Genomic DNA, 26,330 nt, shown 5'->3' with positions numbered 1-26,330 from the left:
TTTAAAATTCGAATGAAGTTACGCTTACACTGTCCACAACAACTGAATTCGTAACAAAAATATTCTCAATGCATTTGAGCAGGATAACAATAAAGGTTTGTATGACGCCTTACAGCTGCTGTGCGGGTTACCTCCGAATATAAATAACGATATGAAACATGTCTGTACTTAAATTTCAAAGGACTAAAACTATTAAACTGTTAAAACTATTTTAGATTGGAGACCCGTGTCTTGGAAAGCACTTTGGCATAGGTTTATATCAATGATATTCTCATTTCACACGCTGTATCTTTACATTACATTGAATGAAATACTTTTTATGGTTAAAATTTAGAAAATAATTCATATACAGTTTCGGGTTTTAAAACATGCTTGTTAATATAGCACTTTTGTAGAAATTGTTAGTTTTTCTCATAAGACCCGAAAAAGAAAGACCTTTCATAAAGTTTAACTAGAAGGACATATTTATAGAACTGCATAATTTTCCCGCTTATCTCGTAGTCTGATGATAAAGAACACAGACTTAAAACAGAAAACCTGGACAAGACTTATATCAAACGCGTAATAATCTTAAATCGTAGCACACACCTTTTTATGTTTTGCGAAATGAAAATCTGCTTAGATATCTTGTTTTTGCAATTGCTTCCGATAACAACAATAAGGACGTGTCTATAAATGTACGAAACCGCACGCTTATTATATCTTACTTGCTTCCAGAGAAACTCACTCGATGGTTCCCGCAGAGTAAGCCATTCTATAACGTTAATCAATACAAGCCATGATTGAGAAAATAGCGTAATAATTACCTTCAGTACCCAGTATGACATGTTTGTAATTTCCATTACCGATGCTTTGTTGTCGATCTATAATAGTAGGACAGAAGTGCGCACATATTCAATTAATATAGATTTCCACGTGGATCATTAAACGGGAAGTGCAAAAGTGGACACTTTTTATGCTAATTTGTCAAATATCCTTGAATACATCTTTAGATGAAGTTCGTCAGCTGTTTCTCAAATTTAAAACTACGAATGAATTCTTTTTAAATTTCTTTTAATCATTATTGTTATTGTTGTAACAGAGTTCTATCCTTCAGACCGTAATTTGTTTGATGCCGTTTGAGAGATCTTACTCAAACTTATATCATAGCAAAACTAGGCAAAAAGGTAAATAAATCGCTGTAACTATGGCTATCATTCAAAATACGAATACTTGATGAACACGCACATAAGCGAAGAGTACGTTAAACAAATTTTGGCACCCGCCTCCTACAAAATTCGGCTTTCATGATAATTTTAGTAGCAATAACAACCTATTAAAGGTTATGTACCAAATAAAAGAAATTGTTCTTTTGTTTTATATAATATTCTGTTATTTCAGATGCATTTTAATATAGTTTCTACATTTTCACCCAGCTAAGACATATTTCCACAAGACACCTATGCATTTGCTTCAAAAACAAAGAAATGACTAGTATGAAGTGAACAGCTATAGTCAGGTACCATCATATTGCCGCATTTACGAAACTTGTCTGCAAAATATAAATCCTACTTTTGTTCGAAAACATGCGAATATAAGCACAAAAATGCCTTATTTTATGTAACATATATTGTTACGGTCCAGCTATGTTTCAGCTCGATAAATGTGCGTATCTGTGGTAACGTGTCAGCGGCTGCTGGACTCGTACAGTTGATCTGTTATCAAGCCGGACTAATATTCGATCACAATAACTACTAGTATCTGTAATGATCCTGCGAGCTCGTAGAGGTGATCTTTTACCCAGACAGACAAAGACTTGATCACAAAATTACAGAACACTCAAAATTCAAGCATCTGTAATGGTTCTGTAAAGCTTCTGTAATATTGGTGTAGGTATGCTGAGGGTAGAAGATAAATGCTTAGGCTACTTAAGTGGGTCTGTACCCAGTTATCAATAGAAAGAAATGCAATACTGTTCCAACTTTACTGATTTTAATAGATGCCTATACTCTGGCTTTACGACTTGATGATTTCCAACATGTACGAAAAATATGTTCGTGAACGTATAATTTATGCTTCGAAACGGCGCACACTTCTGACGTTCAAAATCCTCCGTAGAAGTAGACGACGTTTGGTTAATAAATATTATAATACGGCTTTTCTATATAAAGATCGTGTTTGAGTCAGTGACCAGTATTAAATGCGAAAATAATTATAAAATAGATCATCTACGTTTCGAAAAATGCGTATCAAATTCTAGATATTGCAGACCAGTTATGTAGTGTTCTAGCTTTAGTCCAAAGAGGTGAATGGAAAATCAAACTGGTTTAAGTACCATTTAATTTCGTAAATTACTGTTCTTTAGACGTAACGTATGCTAGAAAGCTGTTGTAAAACCGACTGCAGTCGAACATTTCCAGCCCTAATTATACTAAATCTAAGGAAACGAACAAGAACTTGTTCGGAAAATGTTCGACGGTTCGTTTTAGTTGACGTCCAGTGTTCGACGTTCGCAAATCGCTCGATTGACGTTCGGAAACGATCAATTTTTGTACGGACGAACGCTGTCAACCAACCAAACCAACCAGAGAAAATACGATCTCAAGCTAAAACTAAATGAAACTTTGATAGAAAATTACTGTTACATAGAGAAAAGGCTTTCTTAAAATGATTAATACCATGGGATTTCCACCAAAATAAGTCTTTTGCCGAAACATAGTGATTTACAGTAAGGTAAACAAAACACTGGAAGCAGTTGCTAATGACAACGGAAGTTATACAATCCCATCATGCATCAATGATCATGGCTGACGTAAACATGAAACATACATGTGAAATAACAATAAATGCAGCTTTCTTGCAAAGTGTGTGCCGTTTACGAGTTAAAACACTGGTAATCATTAGATATAATAACATATTTCATTACCCTAACTGTTTATAGCGTGACATTAAAGATTGTTGGCAAAATAACCATCATTTGCATCACAACAACAACAATAACAACATGTTACAATACGAAGGCAATGGTAGGGTATATCAATATTACCTGTGAAGTAATGCCCTTTTGGCCCCTGGTTTACGTACAAATGCGCGAAAAGCTTTATGACCTTCTAGTATTTTAAACTGACATTTGCTGTTGGTCCGGTAGCCCTGTCTCTAGACCTAATCCAACAATATATGTTCAATATAGGCTTTGTCACATACCTTTCTCCGAAAAGAATTTGGTCGGGTCATGTAACCATCTTATACCATTGTTACGAAATTGAATACTAAGCTTTATTTGAGAATAAATTAAAGTAATTAATTCATTGACATATTCTGCAATTCTTTAGCGCTTCAACGGGCAAAGAAGACATAACTCAAGTTATTAGTTATTAGAAGAATATGGTATCGAATATCTCTGTCAAAAGTTTTCGCTTTCTTGTTCCATTTTTTTTTAAATATTAGATTTTATCTTTCAAAATACCAATAGATGTTTGTCTATAAATAGCAGCCATTTGTTTTTATTAGTAAATTACTAGTTTTAGGTTATTAGAATTGTATCAAGATCTATTCACGAGTTCAATTGTGGTGCGATTTAAAAATGATATTAATTATCATTCAGCGAAAGAACGAAACATGTGATACGAAAAGCAAAAAATCTTTCCATTAAGTATGTATTTACACTAACAAATGCTACATATTTTTTCTTTCAATTTTCATTACTGTTATAAACGAAACGAGAGACTTACAAAGCTAATATTTTTATTTGTAACATACTGACTTTCACTTAATACAACCAGTTACCTATAATTTGAAATGCCACCTCTTTCCTTCATGAACATGAATTAATTCTGTTCAGAGAATAATGTCTAATGTTGATGAGTGAGTGTCAAATTAAACTACACAAATACAGTGGGAGACATTTACAATAAAAATTGCAAAAACAACCTGCTATGAGAATTTTTCAATTTCTTATCTTTTAAACAGGCGAACTTTGCAACAATATGTTATGACATAAGCAGGAGAAATTATATTGAAAGTTTAGATGCCTCTTTTATCAGCGTATTATGTAACACGAGCACTGTCTGCGGATGCAAGTCCTGGATAATATGTAAGAAAAGAGTAATGATTCTTGGTCTTCTAACTCATTTTAATTGATGACAAAGAAAATGTATGAAATATCCAAACTATAGCAAGTATTCAAACAAAGTGAGCTTAAACACAAAAAGAACAAACAAGACATATTGATTTTCTAAGTTAAAAAGGCCCATAATTCTGACAAAATGCAAGGGAGAGTTATGGTTCTTGACCTGCATACTAATCTAATGATAATAACAACAGTTTAAAAGCTATAGCCTTAAAGAATTTCAAGAAAAATGGACCTAAAAATCAAATTCGCCGATGCCGACGTTAAAGTGACGACAATACCATGTAGATTTTGTTCAAAACGAGCTAAAAATGATTTACAGGAGAATTGTCTCTAACCTTGCAGAAATCGTTGTTTATTGTGGTACGGAATAGCTCTCTTGGTCGGTACAAAAAGGGATTGCATGATATTTCTACTTCTATATTTTAAATTGATATCAATTGAAATCCGTGAAGAACCTCTGTGCAATATTATCTAAATATTCAACTTTACCTCTGCGGCAGGTTTTACATCATTACAACATGCATTATTTATTTTGTAATTAATGTATGCACCATTCATTGAATTGTTTTTTAATGCATTCATTCTTCCAGCTAAGACAACATGCGCTACATAATAAGAATACAGACAAAATTCCAATTATGCTGATTGCTCCTAAAGGGATATAGTTTTCAAAAAGGCGTTCACCGAGAAGTCTTGAAATTAATTAATTATTTCATTAAAACTTAAACAATAAAAGAAGCAAATAATTCACCAAGATACGCGTATTAACTGAACTGCACTACTTTGTAAAAGCGATAACAGTGAAAAGTATAACAGAACGGGTCATATTAGATCACCATTCTTGCACTTGTCTTTAGTAACAAAGAAACATATGCCGTAGCGTAGAATGTTATCATAAAGATAAAACATTTTCATCAAGTATAAACAGTGTGCAAAATACGCAAAACTGTAAGTGTAAGGACCATAATTTAGCTAAAAGAAAAATCACCCGAAACAAACGAAACTTTTAGGCTGTATGTCTTAAGTACAAGTTTTAGTTAAATTTTAGCTCTACCTGTTCACAATATATATATTGAGCGATATGACATTGACAGGAGATTGAGCGACACGAGATTTAGCGACAAAAGATTGAGCGACAGGATATTAAGCGACAGGAGATTTAGCGACAAAAGATTGAGCGACAGGATATTAAGCGACAGGAGATTGAGCCACAGGAGTTTGAGCGAAAGAAAATTGAGCGACAGAAAATTTAGCGACAGGAGATTTAAAGGACAGGAGATTCAGCAACAGGAGTTTTGAGCGACAGGATATTGAGCGACAGAAAATTTAGCGACAGGAGATTTAGCGTTAAAAGACGAAAGTATATCATTAATATAGGCTACAATTTGTTCAGTAAAATCAGATCAATATCTGCGTCAATGGAATAAATAGGCAAGAATGACCTTGAAACAAGTCTGAAGGACATATAATTTAAAAACTAATTTGACCTTAGATGTAGAACTTGGTGTGTTTATCAGTTACCACAGTGGAAATTGTGTAGAACAATTCGGACGGACGGGCAGTAGGGTCTCAACCTATGACCTGTTTCCTAATCAAGATTGCAAGTGTTTAGGCTCTAACTTGACAGTACACATAGCTCTTGGAAACTTAGATTAATTGTAAAACTATTGACTTGAATCCTTGTGATATCTCAGGTTCAAATTGTTTAAGTCAGTCTCATGTCGATTAATAACAAAAACGGCCTGATCGCCGATTCATCATATTTAATTTAAATACAATATATCACATATGACAGAAATTGCTGGCTCTCGGGTTTTGGACAATGAAATTACTCCAAATGCATTCTAATTCGCGGATCAATTTTTCATGATCACATACAATTTAACACTTTAAAAGGAAGGGTTATCTGATAATAATTTGATGCCTTTTGAAAACTTGAGTCCTCAGTTGGAGAAAATAAATTTGTATTGAAAATATAGTTTTTTCAGAGAATTGTCCAAACGCCATATAAGTAGGTTAGTCAAATATCCTTGAAACTTAATAAATTTCAATTTTAAAACATTTCAATATCAACTTGAATTTATCGGAAGTTATGATGCTACTCATTGTATAGATTTAATCTAAGGAGATCTCAGCTTGTAGAGCAAAGTGAATTCAGAAAGTTTTTGATTTAGATAGTTCCTTATATACCGCTCACATAAGTGAAAGTGAAAAATATGAACTTCTCACAGTTAGACCTGCTTAGGATTTCTGTATTTAAAAAAATGTATTTAGATTTCATTCTAAACACATTTGCCCACTAGACATATCCACAGAATAGAGCATATGTGAAGATGTGAAGATAAGGGATGATCCGTTTGTCTACAAAAGTAATGCTTGCGTGACTTTTAAAGAGGGAATGACACCTAGCGTATAGTTAACAATTAGTTTTATCTAGTCCAATGTATGATACTTTTAAGACAATAAAAATTTTAAGTTAAATAAAACCAAACTTTTGTTTGGCACAATACCAATGAGTTTAGGTTATTGTTTCAGATGGTGTCAGGTTATTGTTGTCAATGTTGTTAGGTGATTGTTGCCAATATAGTTAGGTTATTGTTGCCAATATGAAGACGTTATCAGTGTGGTTTTGTTATTTCTACTGAAGACTTAGCTTACTGTTGCAATGAGGTTAGGTAATTGTTGCCAATATGAAGAAGTTATCAATGTGGTTTTGTTATTTCTACTGAAGACTTAGCTTACTGTTGCAATGAGGTTAGGTAATTGTTGCCAATATGAAGAAGTTATCAATGTGGTTTTGTTATTTCTACTAAAGACTTAGCTTATTGTTGCAATGAGGTTAGGTAATTGTTGCCAATATGAAGAAGTTATCAATGTGGTTTTGTTATTTCTACTGAAGACTTAGCTTATTGTTGCAATGAGGTTAGGTTATTGTTGCCAATATGAAGAAGTTATCAATGTGGTTTTGTTATTTCTACTAAAGACTTAGCTTATTGTTGCAATGAGGTTAGGTTATTGTTGCCAATGGGTGAACTCATTGTTGCAGTGTGGTTCGGTTATTGCCAGGTTATCTGTTTGTTGTAATGAAAAATAAAGGTTTACTTACTTTAAGAAAACAAACGTATTTTTTTTCCAGAAACAACTGAATAATTTTCACTTTTTGTCTCTCGCCGAACATTTCAAATGTAACGATGCCTTAAGATGCTGAATTTACAACTAGCCGTGATATTGATTTGCTTTCATAAGGGGCTGTCGTGCGGAAATCTGAAAAATTCTCACTTAATATAAAAGAGAAGAGAAGTGACAGTTTTTTTATGCTTTCTTGTTTAAATACGTTTAAATCCATTATAAAAAGCAAAGGGCAATAGACTGTCATATTAATTTCATTCTAAATTCACCCTGTTGGATATTCATCTGTCTACTTCAATAGGTGCGTCTTTTTTTTATATCTCGCACTGTCTTCCAAAACAGAAAACAACTAACATCTATGAATATCTATCGGCGACAGCAACATGTAGACACTCTTAATTGAATTGGCTCCCATGTAATAAAACCACTCATCAGATATTCAAAAAATGGGTGACAATTATATTGCATGAACATAGCAATATTTTAGCGCTTTTATACTAGCGTGCCATTTTCTGATTTTTGCCTTATCGGCTGAGTTAATGACTACTTTCTCCGCGGTAAATAAATTACCGATAACCAGCCTTCGTTTATGCACAATATGTCAATATCTTAGAATATCTCTGCAAATGATATCATTTATTACGCTTTGCACTGATTTGATTGGTAAGTTCAAATAGATAACTATCTAATCAGGCACTGATGAAAGACATATTTCACTGGAAATTCTCGTTTTCATGTGAAGTTGAAGGTTCTCTTTTCTGGCTCGTTTGTATATTGATATTGCAATCGATGGCATCGACAAACTCTCATAGGACTTTATTTACATTTTGTATCTCTTATTTAAGGTGGTAGCTTATAGCGCTTTTACAATTTTGCTGTATTCAGATCTTCAAAAGTCTGTAAGTAATGTATCAAATTTAGAAAAAATAAGTAACTAACAGAACATTTGTGTATCTAAATACAATAAATCAGATCAAAGATCTTGTTCCAACAAAAATATGTTGGTTGTTAAAGGATATAAGACGTCCTACTTGTCATCAGTTTTAACCCTTAGCCTGCTAAATTTCTATAATGGACTGGTCCATCATTCAATTTGGGCAATACCATTTATTATTCGAAGGGGTGTTTACTGAAAATTTACTTACTGAATAGCGAACAGTGCAGACCATGATCAGACTGCACGGATGTGCAGGCTGATCTTGGTCTGCACTGATCGCAAAGGCAGAATCATCTGCCGCCAGCAGGCTAAGGGTTAAGGAGGTTTACAGTTAGCGATAACTAGCATCACAGTTAGCATCATTGCCTGTTGAAAACTTCAAAGATACCGTAAGATTGAAATTGTTTGAGATGACATAAATTCTCTGAAGCGCTATTAAATCTAATTTCATATGTACGTGTATACAGATATTTCAACCCATGTGACGCATGTACCAAAACGTTTTACTGGATTTATGTATAGTATTCCCTGCTTTAGAAAATATGACAGCAGACTCCAAAGTAAGCATATGCCCTTGTTTTTACATTGTCAGAGGCTCATACAAAAAGGCATACGTTTGAACAAAAAAAGGTGCTTTTTTTCTCATACACGATTTCCTTAATATTGGAATGCTTAATAAAATGGATAAAGAGAGTTACCCATATGCGCTGCCTAATCAAACGGTCATGAATGAAGGAACATAAGGGACTGCATATCATATTAATTGTTTTAAATATACATTTTAAGGCTGTTATGCTTTTTGTTAAAACTAACTCTCTATAAGTAAAATAACTAAGGACACCATGTTCTCTCTGAGAAAGCTACTTTTCACCGAATGAAACAAGACCTTGGTAGATTCCGACTGTAAAATATTCAGGAATAAAAGCAAAATGTTCAGTTTTAGATTACCGTTTGATTAATGAGGTTAAAGACCTTGCCCCTCCTTGCATGATAAACTAAATTAAGTTAAATGTGACACGTGGTTATTATAATCCCAGTACTAAAGTGGAAGACAATGTTTTGCCATTTACAATACCTTCCCATTTTTTTGAGCTAGCATTGATGTGATTATATATTCATTGGGGATGTAAAACATCAAAATGTTTCATAGAAATCTGATTTTTTCTCACTTAATAGAAGAGAGGAGTGTTATGCGGTAGAATCATTATGCCTTTTCTGTGAGAGTCCGTTAAGTGTCATGCTCATGACAAAAAGTAATAGCTTGTGCTTCTATGTTTTTTAGATAATAGATTGTACACGTGATTTTTTTGTAAAAGTAATAGTTAGCTAATCTCTTTGTCTATGTAGCTGGGCATTATAATTGCGAGAAAAACTCTCTAACTGAACTAGTAAAAGAGTAGTCTGTTAGCGTCATTGTCGGCTGAAAGTTCAAAGATACTGTTAGTTTTTTTCTGAGATGATATAAATTCTTTGCAGCGCTCTTAAAATCTGAAATGTATAGAGATGTTACAATATTTAAAACATAAGATGTATTCGGATGTGCACTTTAAGGGCATGAAAAGAAATTGAATTTGTTAATAAAAAAATTTTGTACTTAGATTTCATATATTGGCAATGTACTGATATTTGTTTATTGCAAAATATTAGTAATGAAGTGTGTGATTCAATTAAGATTTTTCATTGTTATGCATAATTTATTTAATTACTTTACTTATATCCCAGGTATGATGGCAAGTATATTTTCCATGTTAATGTTTGACAATTTTAAAAGTATAAGAAATGAACCGCATCAGGAGAAAACCACCATAGTGCATTTGCGACCAGCCTGAATCCTGACCAGCCTGCGCATCCGCGCAGTCTGGTCAGGATCCAGGCTGTTCACTAACGGTTTCTCTAATTGCAACAGGCTTTGAAAGCGAACAGCATGGATGCTGGTCTGGATCCATGCTGGTCGCAAATGCACTATGCTGGTTTTCTCATGGCGCGCAGTCTGGTCAGGATCCAGGCTGTTCGCTTACGGTTTCTCTAATTGCAACAGGCTTTGAAAGCGAACAGCATGGATCCTGACCAGACTGCGCGGATGCGCAGGCTGGTCTGGATCCATGCTGGTCGCAAATGCACTGTGCTGGTTTTCTCATGGTGCGGCTCAATTGTTTAAGTACTATTTATTTCACTGATTATCCCCTAGATAAGCGAGGTACTAATATGATAGTCCCTTGATAAGAAGCAGGGCTTGTGAACACCAATTATTATATCCAGTATTCGTCTGAACACTTGTTAAAATCTAGGGGAGATTTACATATTGCGGGTTTAAATCTAGGGGAGATTTATATATTGCGCGAGGGAGAATCTTTTTACTTTGCACAACACACAAACCCACCAAAAAATACTTAAATGCTGGAAATTCATTAAAAATATAATCGTTTGCAGCTACACATAAACTTATATACCATAAATCAAGAAAGAATTCCTCAATGTTAAATAACAAATGTCTAAATATTTAAAAAATTTTGAAACAACTACACAATTTTATTTATTTAATAAAGTATTATCCTTTACTACTATTACACTTTTTTGTTTTCTGAATTTCGCCGCACCGGTCATGTAAATGATTACCTTCCCTGGTAAATAAATTACCAGTAACTAGCTCCATTTTATGGAGAATGCTTCAGTATCGCAGAAAATTAAACAGCGTGCTTTCTCTGCAAATGATACCATTTATTACGCTTTGCACTGATTTGATTGGTAAGTTTAAGTAGATATCTATCTAATCATGCATTGATTACAGATATACATTCGCTAGAAAGCCTCATTTGATGTATTTGTGTGAATGTGAAAGCTCTTTTGTTCTAGGTCGTCAGATTATTGATATTGTAGTGAGATGACTACGACAAAGTCTCGAAAGACTTCATTCACATTTGGTTTCTATTTCAATAGTGTTTATGAATGCAACATTATGAGGGACATATTGATTACTTTTTGCTTTTCAGAATACATTTTTATGCAAAAAATCTTTTTCTGCAGTTTGTAGCAATAAACATAAAGTGGTTTCGCAGAGTGCACCTTGTAAGCAAATGTCCTTTGTAGATTTTGGTTGAAATATATTTCAACATCAGCAGAAACGTATGACATGGAATTGAAAATTTTAATTATCATTGACCGAGGTAATTAACTATCATATACTGCTTGCAGAACAGAGTTAATTAAGGATGTACGATCAATGTTTTTCTACAATTACGAAGTTTTCGTACTTTGTGAGCTTGAAGAACGTTAGTTTCTAAGACATATAAGATCAGAAAAAGCACATGTTATTGCTCGTTTTTATTTGATAGTGCATTTTCTTCACCCCCTGTTTAAGCATTTCTGATATTAAGTAAAATTAAAGAGGTTACTTAAGGATAACATGGTGTAAAAGCCATATTTCATATCTTGTAACTGGACTGTAATATTTAAATGAAATTTGGTCACTTTAAAGACATTCAAAATTAAAAACGTTTCACCGAGAGATTTTTCGATTTTTATCATTTTTAGGGGAGATAATTGGTATTGAAGTTAACATTGATGCCTATAGGAAATATATAATTTCTTTGATTATGAGAATCTGAGCTTGGGTTTCGAGAAAATTTTGCGGTAGAAAGCTGCATTATATGATTCTGATACAAATATCAAAAAGAAATCTAAATTCCCCGTAGGGAAAAGGAGAAAATTATTTTTTTTTCTAGTTTTCAGGGGAGATAACTCATGAAAAAAAATTATCAGGGGAGGTAATCTAAAGGAAATTTTTGAAAACTTCTGTCACTATATAACTTGTCAATATGCACCTTATTTCTATCGTTTGACATTTTCAATGCTTACATTATCAAGTTGTATGTACGCTTTTGGTGAAATTGAGGCCTATTACGGGTAGTCATCCTTAACAAGACACATGATATCCTACCGGGTGTTATAGGGGTTTCAAGTCTTACATGTTACTATGAATACACGGTGATGTCAGTATTACATGAGCATAAATGTCAGACTCAAATATCTTTCATTTTAACATGTTGACATAATTACCCCACCCACTTTTAGCAATGCAAAACCGCATTTAAATTTACGAAAAAAATGTCTACAGTTAAGATTTTAAAAATATTTTCTACTTAAATAACACACAACTATGCTTCAAAATAGAAGGAAAAAAGTTGGGGTAATGTAAAAGATATAGAAAATCCTGGAAACAAAAACTGGTGAATAATGATATTTTTAGTTCTTTTTGTTTTACCTGATACTTTCTACTTAATTTAAATTGCTACGTTGAAAAAATTTACTCTAACTACATGTAGTTTATTATTATATATTCCAGCTAGAAAAAGTCAGAACCAGACATTTTCTACGTAAATAAATTTTTGAAATAATTACCTACCCCAACCTATTGTGTATATTCCATCAGATTTAGGCAAATTCCGGTAAAAAAATAAGGGTCATTATTTCGCAAAAAGTAGAATCTGAATAGATGAGTGTACATTATTAGCCATATTTTGACGAATTAGTATCTATTGCCAGCATAAATTTTGTTTGAAAGTAATATTCAAAGAAATATTTTTTTTTTCGAAATAGCGGATATTCTATAATACAGTCGTACATCCATAAGTAAGTGAGATATACGCTTTATAATTTTCTGCACGAAAGAAAAATAATGTGTTTTTCAAATTAGAACGACTTTCACGCCTTATAAGAACAATCATCCATACTATTTTGTTATTTTTGTGGGATTTCACACATCAAACCGTCATATTGTAATCATGGAAAAAAACATTTAATGGTAGGGTCTTTATATTTTTTTCTGTGTGAATACTTTGAAATTCCATACGTATATAAGTACCTTCCTGGTAAGTAATTTACCAATTACTAGCTTCATTTTATGTGCAAAGTGCCAATATCTAAAAACATTTGCAGGTCCTATTTCTGCAAATGAAAATATTAAATACGCTGTACATCGGTTTGACTGGTAAGTTTAAACAGATAACCATCTTATCATTTACTGATTAAATATATCATTTCACTAGAAAGCCCCATTTGATGTAGTTATGAGAATGTGAAAGCTCTTTTGTTTTGTACATAACAAACCAACCAATTGGTAGAATTTCACTAAACGTCTTTCATTCTTTTCCATGAACATTTATTATAAACATGTGAAGTGAACACCTAGTCACCATCTTGCCTTGGTCACACCCCCTTGCCCCCCCCCCCCCCCCCCAACACACACACACACACACTTTTTTTCTTTCTTTTTTTTTTAATTTGTAATTTTCCATCAACATTTGCAATCAACATATGATGTTTTGTACCCTCACCCAGTCACCCCCGCTGCCCCATCCGCCCACCCCCCACCCCCGCACACACACCAAAAAATAGCATACATTTTCTCTTAAATTGATTTTGACTAAGGAAATTGTTTGCCTCTTAGTAACATTCTTAACTTTTTGCCGGATATACTGTTTTGCCGTCACCACAAACCCTTTCGGCGGGGGATACCAATTTATCGAATTTGCTTGTTGATATTGCAATGCCATGACAACGAAATAATTTTGCAGGACGTTCCTGTTTTAACACAGGTCATGTATGTAGGCTTAAGGAATTGAATGAAGTTTATATCAAGATCTTGGTAGATTTCGGTTGCGAAAATTTTAACATCAGCAAAAATATATGATATAGAACTGAAAATTTGAATTTTCATTTAGAAGCACAGTGTTGCTTTCAAAAGAAATAAATGCGTAAAAAATCCAGCATGAAAGATAAACACACTGTTTTCCAATTTAGAATGACTGAGTGAAAACATCTTATTTAATAGACGTGTCTTTATGCCGTTTCTAAGAGAATACTTCGAGACATTGATAACATCCTTCATGGTAAATAATTTGCCAATTATTATCTTCCCTTTTGTCCACAAAGTCAATATCTGAAACATTTGACAGTACTATCTCCACAAATGATAACATTTATTACGCTTTGCCCTGATTTGTTTGGTAAGTGTAAATACATAACAATCCCATTATGCACTAAAGGAAAGCTTATGTGAATGTGAAAAAGCTTTTTTTTCTGATGGTTCATTTATTGATATTGCAATTGTGGTGACATTAACAAATTCATGCAGGACTTTGTTCACATTTTCCGGTTCTAATATTGGAAATCTTAATACTACATAACTTGCCGGTGTTACCTCTAAAGATAATACATTATGTCTCCAACCACACAGTGGTGTGGGAGACATAGTTATTTTCTCCTGTCTATGCGTGCGCGTGCGTGCGTGCGTGCGTGCGTCTGTCTGTCTGTCTGTCTGTCTGTCTGTCACAAATCTTGTCCGCACTCTAAGTCGAATATTTCTCATCCGATCTTCACCAAACGTGAACAAAATGTCTTTGACCATAAGTCCTCGGCCAAGTCCGATAACTAGCCAAATCGGCCCAGGCACTTTTGAATTATGCCCCTTAAATTACTGATCGGAACCACTTATCTAAACCATCCAGACCTCCTTCCAAAAAATACTGATCGGAACCACTCATCCAAACCATCCGGACCGCCCAAAAATTACTGATCGCAACCATTCACCTGAACCACCCAAACCACTTTGAATCACTAAATGATTAGGCAGTTGTGGGAGACATGCGCTTTTCTCAAATGCAGCTCTAGTTTATTATGCTTTGCACTATATTATTAAAATGTGATATGTGTTAGGAGTTTTAGAGTGTTAAAGGTTTCAAAGTCTCGGACTCCTTCCCTTAAGTACAATTTGTTGGTTTTTCGTTTAGGACTACTATCTAAACTGGGAGCCATGCGCCGCTTTTCATGGAATTGCACTCTAGAGTATCATTGAAACACACCTGAGGATTTCTCTAAATTGTCATTGGTATTTACGCAGATACTGAGCTCTGTTCATCCAGGGTCTAAAAGGCCCGGACAGTAGAATTCATTTCCACTCCCGTCCATGAACAGGCTCAACCCAACCGATCCTTCAACATTTTCATTTTTGTCGTGTTAGGCGACCTATGAGGGTTCCATCTTTCTACTTTTTTTCTGTGTATATGTTGAAATTCCATAAGGAAACAGCCATGCAGAATTGAAAGGGGATTTCAATCAGTTAGGCCGTTTTGTCTATCGAACAGTGTTTATTTATAGTCAAGAATTAAAATGCAAGGAAACCACACACTAACTACAGAACGCAACCACATGAAAATTGCTATAAAATGTCCTATCTGCCTATTCTTTTTAAATGTTGTATTACTTTCGTACAAATGAATTTTGTACAAGACCCCGGCAGATTTTTCAGTTGTAAAATATTTCAACTTTAGCACTAACGTATTAAGATAATTTAAGTACAAAATCGAATTTTTACATTTTTATTGATGGGGTCAACAACACTGCAGGCGAAATATAAGCGTTGTAAATCCTGCACAAAAAGGAAAACCGTCGTTTTCTTCTTTTTTAATTTAAAACTTTTAAGAGCTAACATCGTTGTCATTTTGTATTCATTTAGGGATTATCACTCATCAAATTGTCATGCTGTTTAAGTCCTTATACATTTTCTGCGATATGTTAAAAGTAATACTTTTAGGCAAATGTTATATTGATTGTCTCCAATTTCTTTCATATTGTATGCGGTGATTGTAAAACGTTAGTCATAGTTTTTTCATGATAATTCTGTCACAACATGATTTTGGTTGTTTATCTTCATTTTCTTATTTCTAAGTGTAATTGTCTTTGCAGTGTTCATATGTTTGTGTAATTTGTTGTTTTCTGTAAGACTTTTTAGGGTTTTGTGCTCGAATAACAATTGAGCTGCGCCATGAGAAAACCAACATAGTGGGTTTGCGACCGGCATGGATCCAAACCAGCCTGCGCATCCGCGCAGTCTCGTCAGGATCCATGCTGTTCGCTAACAGTTTCTCTAATTGCAATAGGCTTTGAAGGCGAACAGCTTGGATCCTATGTTGGTTTTCTCAGCGCGGCTCAGTTAACTTTTTGTTTTGTTTCTGATGCTTCCGGAAAATTCAGTTGCTTTCATACTAGTACAAAAATTCATGTCCCATGTTACATACAAAGGACAGAAGTTTTAGATCATTATGTTAGAGGATCATACATAAAATATGTTATCCTCGTTAAAATAAGGTGATTATTATCATTATTATGATTACTTCATTGTTATTATTATTATTATCATCATTATTATTTCATTCATTTATAACTATTATTATTATCATTATTATTATTATAAACATTATTATTATTTTTATAGTTTAATGATTAATCACGGGCTGTCTTTTAATTTTAATTTCTTCAGATAAATAAGAAAAAAACTCGGTTATTTTGCACAGGCTTTACCAGTTTACCTAATTTTATAACAAAATGTTTTAATATTCACTTCTCGCATATCGAATTGTTGGTATTTGAACAGGCCAACAAAAGAAAAGAAATATAGCATCAGAGTCAATAAAAATGTTTTTCCTGTTAGAGTTGTTGACAATGTTAGTTTGAATCTATTATATGCTTATCTGTGCAAAGATATGACGCTGTGGTTGAGTATGTTGAGGGGTGGACAGTTCAATCAACATTTGATGTCCCTTTTTAAAGCAAATATCTGACGCGGTGATCAGGTGATATTGATAAATCACCAGATTATGAAACCAAAATTTGAAAGTTCGATCCCCTTTACATCAGATTAATATAAGAAACAACTTTAAACTAAGGCTGATTTTGGCATGAGAAAGTTTCTTTATCGTAACACAAAAACGCAAAATAAAGTAATATCCTTCTTGGATAATCACCTTATGGGTAATACGCTAGGAAGAAATATGTTCCATTGAATACAATGAATAGAACAAATATCCAAATGTCTAAAAATGCTTCCCACCAAGGCCCGATTTTATTGCACAAATATTGCAATTCTAAATAAGTTGTTCACTAGCCTGTCATTATTTTGGTCTTTTACAACTTAATGACTTCTCACCCTAATAAATGAATAACTATAACTAGTCCCACTTTATGTCCATTTTGCCGATATCAAAAATTACGCTTTCCACTGATTTGATTGGTAAGTTCAATAACTGCTTAATCATTCACTGATTAAAGACATTTGTTTACTTGAAAGCCTCATTTTATGTATTTCTGTGTATGCGAAAGCGCTTTTTCTAGGTCGTCAGTTTTATTGATATTGTTGTAAGATGACAATGATAACACTTTCGTTGGACATTGCAATCGCGGTTTACTAGTTCCGATATAGGTATGAAATATATGGGCGCAATCAAAGAGTTCGTTTAAACACAGTCATGTATTTCATGTCCGAACGGCGATTTTTATCTTATATATAAGTATGTTTTCCCCTCTCCTTCAGTCGCCATTGACTTAAGTGATCCGGTGTTGCATACTAAGCTTAATTAAGTCGTTTTTTGAAGAAAAAAAAACGAATGTTCTAACGTCACGTGTAAAAATGCAAGTATCTCCTATGACGAGCTGAAGTCCTCCTTGGACTTATGATTAATGCGCAGAGGGACATCAAAAACAAAAACATTTGACGATTTGATCATATGCCAACGAAGATGTTCCCTCTGGAAAATTCTGTCTTTGGGGTCAAATATTGCTTGGAATCTTACGGGCTATAATTTTTGTGTATTCTCATTGGTCTGTAGGAGTACATGTAGTATTAATCAAAGCTTTGCACCGACTTGCTCATTCAAGAATTTGTGTTTGCGGTGCAGTATGTGATGACTGGAACGGCTGATTTTTGCCGAGATCAAATAAAGCGGTTTGTTTTGGTGTTAGTTGCCACTGAAACATCACAGGTTTATACAGAAGTAATAAAAAACTAAATTGAATTTCCAAGATTTGAATTTAGTGACATGGAACAATCACCTAAATATGAAGTTAAATGGAATTTCAGTGACTTACGTTCATGTCTCTATGCCTATATGTTCCACTATATCTATGCATTTCGTACACATGTATCTATGTATTCTGTACATGTCTTCGATGATATAGACCGATTCGGGGCTTTTGAATGTAGAGGGGATTAAGAACGAGGTATGGTGCACCACCTTACGGAGTAAAACCCTCTGCGGGATTTTGTTTTCCTCTGACTGTGCCAAGGCGGTGCCCTAATATTCTCCGTTACTTGCTTCTGTTGTTTTTTGTTGTCTTAGATGGTTCAACTAAAATGGTTGAAACAACAATTACTGAAAAAGCTCGGTAATAAAATACGGCCTCGGTGTTAAAAAGCTCCGTATTAGAATACCTGCCTTGTAATTAGTTCACATCTTAACGCGTACTGTAGGCCCTATATAATTTATCCACGACAGATTTCTAGTGAGATAAAACATAGTACAAAATGTAGGGGTAGATCGGCAAAGCTATATCACTCGCAGTGAGAGATATGCAGTGATTGATATGAATTATATTCAATTAATAAAACACAGATTTCATGGCTAATGAAATAGACAACATTTTCAATGCCGCGATATAGCATTAGCAAGTTCGGACCAGAATATTTCCGAATGTTCCAGAATATGTTCCATTGTTTATGATTCTTAATCTCAAAAACTTACATCTTTCTATTTTCATTTTATAATGAGTTAATAGAAGAACACACTAGAAGGATATTGCATGCATTAACTATCATTAGCGGATACGAACCTCTGTGGTCAAATAGAAAGTTGTATTCTTCATCAGTCATGGAACTTTACAAGTCCGTGTGGATGTACGTATGGTTTTGGCAGGCTAAAATTCCCAATCTAAGGTCAAGGAATGTCAAATAGGATTTGCGGGAGTTAAGGCAAAACCATCGCCAAGTAATAGTAGAAATAGTTAAGATAACTATTGACAAAATACAATACTAAAAACTGTTCAAACTGTACTTAGAGATAACAGAAGATGGTGTAAGTTGATCTTCCATTAAAACAAGCATCTTACAGCCCCATATATCACAATTAACTATACATGTGTCTCGTATAATGGGGTTTGTCTGGGAGAAGATAATATCGGCCTGTAACATTGAGTAATATGAAAAGAAGTGAACACTTGTAATCACACATAGCACGTTTATTTTGTTTATCATTTCAAAATCGTCTCAGACATACCACTATTAACAAACCACATTTCAGTACTTTAATAGGGATAATTTGAAGAACAAGCTTACATACAAGTAAACATAAAGAATACGTTATTTGTTTGTTTTAAGTGAATATTGAATGTATCCTACAGAGAAATGAGGCAATTTATATATTTTCTAGAGCTTGAAGCGCTAGTTGAAATGACAAGATCGTTAGATATATTCCATATGTATTTAAAACAAACAATTAAAAGTTTCGTTCTATTTTATGCTTGTTTAAGTTGAAATAAGCAGCAAAATTGCAATATTTGCTTGGGACACGCGTAAACAAAAATTACATTATTATGAAGCACACTGCATAAATTTCTATTTCATTTTATTATTTTGTGGCAATACACTACAAACTTAAGTTAAACGCTTTACGCTGAAGAATAAGAATTCACTTGATCAGCAAAGCTATATCACCCACAATGAGAGAGCAATACTTATAATATCCCAGTGTTTCCTCAGTTTGCATGATAACCCAAATAAAATAAATGAAAGAGTTGCTTAACTAAAATACGTCTGTTGGGCACTCTTAAACGTACTTTACCGCCCCCTTGTCTGCACAATTAATATAAAATTGATAGTTTTGAACTTATTGTTAATAGTCTTAAATATTAAACTGATGTTTAGTTTAGTTCCGTAACTTTGGCATTTGTCAGTGATTTAGAACAAGTTGTGAAAATATTCTCTTTTACTTGATGTAAGTTAAATAGATTTTAACTAACTAGAGTGTTCATATTCACTCTAATTATTGGATTCAACGTGTTATTACAAAATTATAAAAATGTATATAATAGTGATGTAAAATAAATGGTACAAAGCGGATTTTAAACTTTCCATCTTAAACATAATAAAGACTTTTCTGCCGGATTCTCTTCTGTCAATCATCAGTGGTTTAGAACAAGTTATAAAATGTTGTAATATAAATAGGTTTAAAGGTCCATTACTAAGGGAAAGTGAGTTGGCAATTTTTTTCATAGCCAGTGCATAGACTTCTGCAAGACACTAAATAATGAAGATTGGCAGGTCAAAATTTCCAGAAGGTCTTTGGAACTCAAAGAAATGTATGTGTATTATGTTGAAATTTCAATGAATCGACAGAATGACCCCCAGGTCTTTTTAACTTTCTTCATACTTCATAGAAAAATAATTGTACATATACTGCGATTTATTTCGAATTTCTACATACCAACTTTCATTTTCCAATAAAATGAAATAGTTTCTGTGCTTTTTAAAAGAAATTAAAATGTTCACTTTCCTTAGTATTGGACCTTTAAACTAATTCTTAACTGTCACTAACATATTAAACACCTAAAATTACTAATGAATTCATTTTTGTCAATGGTTCAGTACAAATTGTGAAATAATATAAAATGAATGGGTTCTTAACTGTCCATGTTAAACATATTTTACAAGGCTTTTACAATTGGATTCCTTTTTTGTTTGGCAATGGCCGAATTCAATTTGTGAGAAAATTCTCAAAAATTTGTGTAAAATAAATACTAGTAGATTTTGACTAAATTTTACTTCTTGATGTTAAACGTATTAAATAGATAGAGGTTTAGTTCCTCTTGAAGCTGTTGTCAACGCTCATAATAAATTGTGAGAACATTTTCTATCATAAATGTAAAATAAATAAATTTATTTAAACATATTCGTAACTGTTCATGTTAAACATTTATTAAGTTGACTTCCCTTTTGTCTATGGTAAGTACAAATTGTTAGACTTTTTCATACAATCGATGTAAAATAAATATGTTTTAACTAAATCTGAACTGTTAGTACAGATAACAGATGACGGTGTCAGTTTTTCTTCCATTAAAACAAGCATCCTACAGCCCCATACATCACAATTAACTATGCATGTGTCTCATATAATGGGGTTTGTCTCGGGGAAGTTAATCCCAGTCTGTAATTTAACACGTTTACACATGGAGGTCGCGTTATCCGGTGTAGCGATATATACACGTTTGTGCAAGAATATCAATATTGGTTCTGTTAATTTAGAAGACTTTAGGGGAAAGCCAGAGTTTCCTAAAATAATTAAAACCTTGCTGAAGCAATAATTTGGCGTTAATCTATGCGTTTTGTTTGCTCTAGCTCTGAAACTGCAATTTCGATCAGCTTTTACATTAAAGAGAGATGTACAAGGATTTTCTGTTGAAATAAATCCATGTTATATTGTGTAATATTAAACAGTAATGAACCGAAGTCGGTATTAACAAAAAATCCTTGAAAATACGGAACTGTGATGCGATATGTCTTAAACAATTTACTCAAACTAAAAAAATGTTTTAGGCATGAGTACATATATAGACTTTTGTGCACTTCCAAATTTCAGCAGCCATTTTAGTGGCCATCTTGGATTTCTCGGACAGCACAAAGATTTGAGACTATCGTTGTAATCTCTGATAAGTGATAACGGCCTTTAATATTATAATCAAAAACAATCATTGGTTACTAAGGTACTAGACTAAATACAGAAATAGCGCAGTGGCAAGGCATATTGGTTGGTATTAGGCCGATTCTATATTTTGTATGCGTTTAAAACTCAACAAGAGTACTTACTTTTTCATACTCATTCTTTTTTTTTTTGCATCAAAACACATATTCATACCTAGGCTATTGCCCATATTATCAACTGTAGTCGTGTAAAGGAAGAAATTGGCGTCTTTGATTGTCGTTATACTCGGGTATGTACGAAACGTATTCTGCTTCAGAAAGAAAAATGTACGAGACCGACACGGCAGTAAAAAAGCGCAATTGTTTTTACTCTTCCTTTTATTATTTTGAAAATATATGTGCAATAATAAAATTGAATATATTTATAAACCGAAAGAGATAAATAGATAAACAAAGATATGGAAAAAAGACGTGTTATGTAATCAGAATCACAACAGTAAAGTAAAGAGAGGGAAGGAACGAAAACGATATATAGGTCACATTATTTTGATTTAATTGAAAGTGAAAAGAATATCTAAAAGCGGTACGTGAAATTTCTCTACTCCGGGTTAGTTGAAAATACTTGTAAAGTTCGCTGCTGATTTAAGAGACTTGAACAGAGATAATAAGCAGTTACTATATTTTTCTGCAAAATATTTTAAAACGAAGAATTCGTCAAAAGGATACAAAATAGTTGATATTGGAGTGCAGGCACATATATTAGTAATGTATGAAATAATGCTTGGCTCTTTAGTTTTAAGGCAGTTTTACACATTGGGATCATTGTTTGCTGCAATTAAGATTTTGTTGTTATTTCTTTTTTATCCACTATAGACAAAACGGAGATAATTTGGGGATATGTTTCGGGATATATCTATACAAAAGTTCTGTTTAGTCATAAATGATGTTTAGCCATGACGTCCAGTACATGCATAACATCCTTAATCAAATACTACGTCAAACCAAGCAGTATACTGCTTCAGTTTGCGTCTATGTCTGATATTTTGCTATTTCTATAACGTTAGCAAAAGTCAGCAACCTGTTGTAAAATCATGATTAATTTGTAATTATGATGCTCAAAGTTACTATGGCTGTGTTATTTCATCTTGTCGCCTGCAGAAAAGAGAATCGCGAAAAGTCGACAAATACAATTATTGTTGGCATAGTTTAGCGTCACGCCTTTCCGCAGGCGAAAGAATAAAATTGTCAGAAAACGAAATCAAGTGGCGTAAAGTACGAAAACCATATGTAGCTGTTTCAAAAACTGTGAAGATTTCAAAGTACAGCTTAACAAACTTATGAATTATTTATCTAGTTTTGTTACATCTTTTACACGCAAAGCGATTATAGGCGGCAGGTGGTAGCCTTCATTTCTGCTCCAATTTTGATACACAGAAAGACTTCTATGAGGTATGCACTGGCACTATTATCGGTCTTGTGTTATACACAGATATTTTTATGAGGAATAAAAAAACTGGCCTTCGTTCTGGTCTCATGTTTACTACATCTTTCAAACACAAAACAATTTGTACGAGGCACGTTGCTGAATCATTCACAAATAAATAAACTTACATACTGCATTTAGATCTGCTACATCTTTTACACACAAATTGATTTTTATACTGCCTTAAATTGTCACAACTTTCACACATAACATAGACATTTGTTTTTATGAGGCAGGTATTGTCCTCGAATTTGCTAAATCTTTCCCTCACAAATAAATCTGTAGGCGGCTGACATAAAACGACCTTTACTTTTGCAATATCTTTCACACACAAATTGATTTTATGAGGCAGGTACTGAGCATCTTTCGTACCCAAATAGATTATTATGAAACGCACTCTGCATTCAGTCATGCATGCAGATATTTTTTATGAACAGATGCATTACATTGGCCTTTCTTTTTGCTGTTTGTGTACATTATGAAAATGTGAAAATGATGTAATAAAAAATAATGTGCCGAGTCTACATTACTGACAATTTCATATATGAAACTATGTATGTATATGAAAATTATGGCTTCATTTCAGTTTTTGTTCTGGTATTTTAACAAAGTTTAAGAAAACATTTCTTGTATTCGTTCATCAACGTCCAATAAATATCAGTTTGATTTGAATTCTCGAATTATTTGTGAGTAGGATACACCTATCATTCAATCTTTATTGTCAAAAAACATTCAAGAGAGCCGAATGTTTTCGTTTTGAATACATTTACACTAGAATAATTCATGGAAGTATAAAATGTTAATGGAACTTATAAATGCGCCGCTCCATGAGAATACCAACATAGTGTATTTGCGACCAGCATGGATCCAGACCAGCATGCGCATCCGCGCAGTCTGGTCAGGATCCATGCTGTTCGCTAACGGTTTCTATAATTGCAATAGGCTTTGAAAGCGAACAACATGGATCCTGACCAGTCTGCGCTGATGCGCAAGCTGGTCTGGATCCATGCTGGCCGCAAATGCACTATGTTGGTTTTCTCATGGTGCGTCTCAAATTACATTTTCGCTTGTCATTTATATTTGTATCAGATTTATTCGAAGACTTCGATTTAACGCAATATATGAAACTCATAACCTATCTGCTTCCAATCCCGGTAGTTTTTAAATTAATAAGGAATGCCTAATTCTTCCAAATAAACTAGTATATGACACCCTAAGATATTGTAATTTGTGAGAGAAAATATATAATTAGTTTTAGTCTATACTAGTTTATATTATTGTGTTGAAAACATAAAGCTTATCTGAGCCACTCTCGAGCTTCCTGGAATATTCGGTACTTGTGTCAAGCGAGAGGGTGTGTTCGTGACTACATTGGGGACTTCCTTTTCATTCTATACGGATGACTTGATTTAAAAGAAGAAAAGAATCTGTAATTTTTGTTTGAAATTATACATTATGTAATAATGTAACTGACTATTTTCAGATGACATGGAATAATTACAAAGTCGAGGTAAAATTTAAGTTTGTCTGTACCCACTCTGTTTTATAAGCACTTTGCGCATGACTTTAGCTCGCACTCTCGTCAATAAAGCACGTCTTTTCTTCCCAACTGAAAATGCACATAATCACTTTTATTAATCAGTACTTTCTTCCTTTCTTCCTTTCCTCGGAGTAAGTATCTATAAGTGTGTATATAACCTTCATTTCTATATATAGCTGTTATGAAACATGTATCTACATGTATTAGTGCAATGAGTTTGATAAACTATTGTTTACACTCTTTTAAAAAAAGTTTTCGTGTCTCTTTTATACTTTCTGAAATAATGCTATATAGATATATAGATACTAGAATACTATCTTGCTTAAGAGTGTCTTTCTGTCACACTGGTAAGAATACACTTGAAATATTTCACGTAAAATTTACATACTGTCTTTGTAATTGGTGAATTTAATAATATACTGTCTTGATAATAAAGACTTTCTTTGTTCAAATTTAAAAGAATCAAGAGAAAAATATCAGAAACTAAAACCCAGTTGTAACGGATATATTATATCACTCTTCTTCACAGGGGCCTCCGTCGTGGCCGGGTGGTAAAGGTCGCTGACTTCAAATCACTTGCCCCTGATCGATGTGGGTTCAAGCCTCACTCGGGGCGTTGAAATCTTCATGTGAGGAAGCCATCCAGCTGGCTTACGGAAGATTGGTGGTTCTACTCAGGTAGCCGCTCGTGATGAAATAATGCACGGAGGGGCACCTGGGGTATTCCTCCACCATCAAAGCTGGAAAATCGCCATATGACCTATAATTGTGTCGGTGCCCAACAAAAACAAAAAGCAAACACTTCTTCACATGCAATCGTACTTTTAAATTCCAGCTGGTACTATAATGGACAAACATGTTTTATATCACTCTTCTTTACAAGTAATCGTAATTTTGAATTCTAATTGGTACTATGATGGATATATTATATCACTTTTCTTCACAAGTAATCGTACTTTTGAATGACAATTGATACTATAATGGATATATTACATCACTATTCTTCACAAGTTATCGTACCTTCGATTTACAATTGGTACTATTAGAATGGATATATTATATCACTTTTCTTCATTCGAATTCCAGTTGGTACTATAATGGATATATTATATCACTTTTCTTCACAAGTAATTGTACTTTCGAATTCTACTTATTACTATTTGCGCTAAAAGAATTATCAAGTCAAAAATGCGTGTTATTTTCTGTTTTCGACATTTTTTTTTCAAAATAAGATTAAAATTATTTATATGTAGAATTACATGATAAATGGATTTACCATATCTCTCCTACATTATCGTCTTTAGAAACAGTCAAATTTCCATTTCAGAAACAGTCAAATTTCCATTTCAGAAACAGTCAAATTTCCATATTCAAAATGATTTAATGTACACCCAATATCATATCTTGTATAATTATCATATTACAGTGTTATTCGTTTTTATACAATATATTTCACATGGATATAATTATTATATGGTTACTTAATGTTTATACAGTCCTATTTTCTTATTTTGTTATTACGGTACGATGTTTACTCGGAAATATATCATGTCAGTATTACATACTACTGTTTTGACTGATGTTCTGTGTAGTAATAATAACATT

At 33.4% G+C, this 26,330-nt stretch overlaps 1 protein-coding gene across 2 annotated transcripts in view; it reads left to right on the top strand.

Moving 5' to 3' along the window:
• LOC123566625 (ras-specific guanine nucleotide-releasing factor 1-like) overlaps positions 1-26,330 on the top strand; it is a 176,791-nt gene that overhangs the window by 32,512 nt on the left and 117,949 nt on the right. Inside the window, exon 2 of one of the 2 annotated variants that reach the window (XM_045360900.2) lies at positions 24,669-24,695. The exons of the other annotated variant lie outside the window; for it this stretch is intronic. Within the exon in view, the coding sequence (XP_045216835.2) occupies positions 24,669-24,695 (27 nt within the window). The remainder of the gene's footprint in view (positions 1-24,668; positions 24,696-26,330) is intronic. 2 annotated transcript variants of the gene reach the window in all.

Source organism: Mercenaria mercenaria, chromosome 8 (assembly GCF_021730395.1).
Source record: "Mercenaria mercenaria strain notata chromosome 8, MADL_Memer_1, whole genome shotgun sequence".
Lineage (NCBI taxonomy): Eukaryota > Metazoa > Mollusca > Bivalvia > Venerida > Veneridae > Mercenaria > Mercenaria mercenaria.
This window is presented reverse-complemented; position numbering and strand designations above follow the sequence as displayed.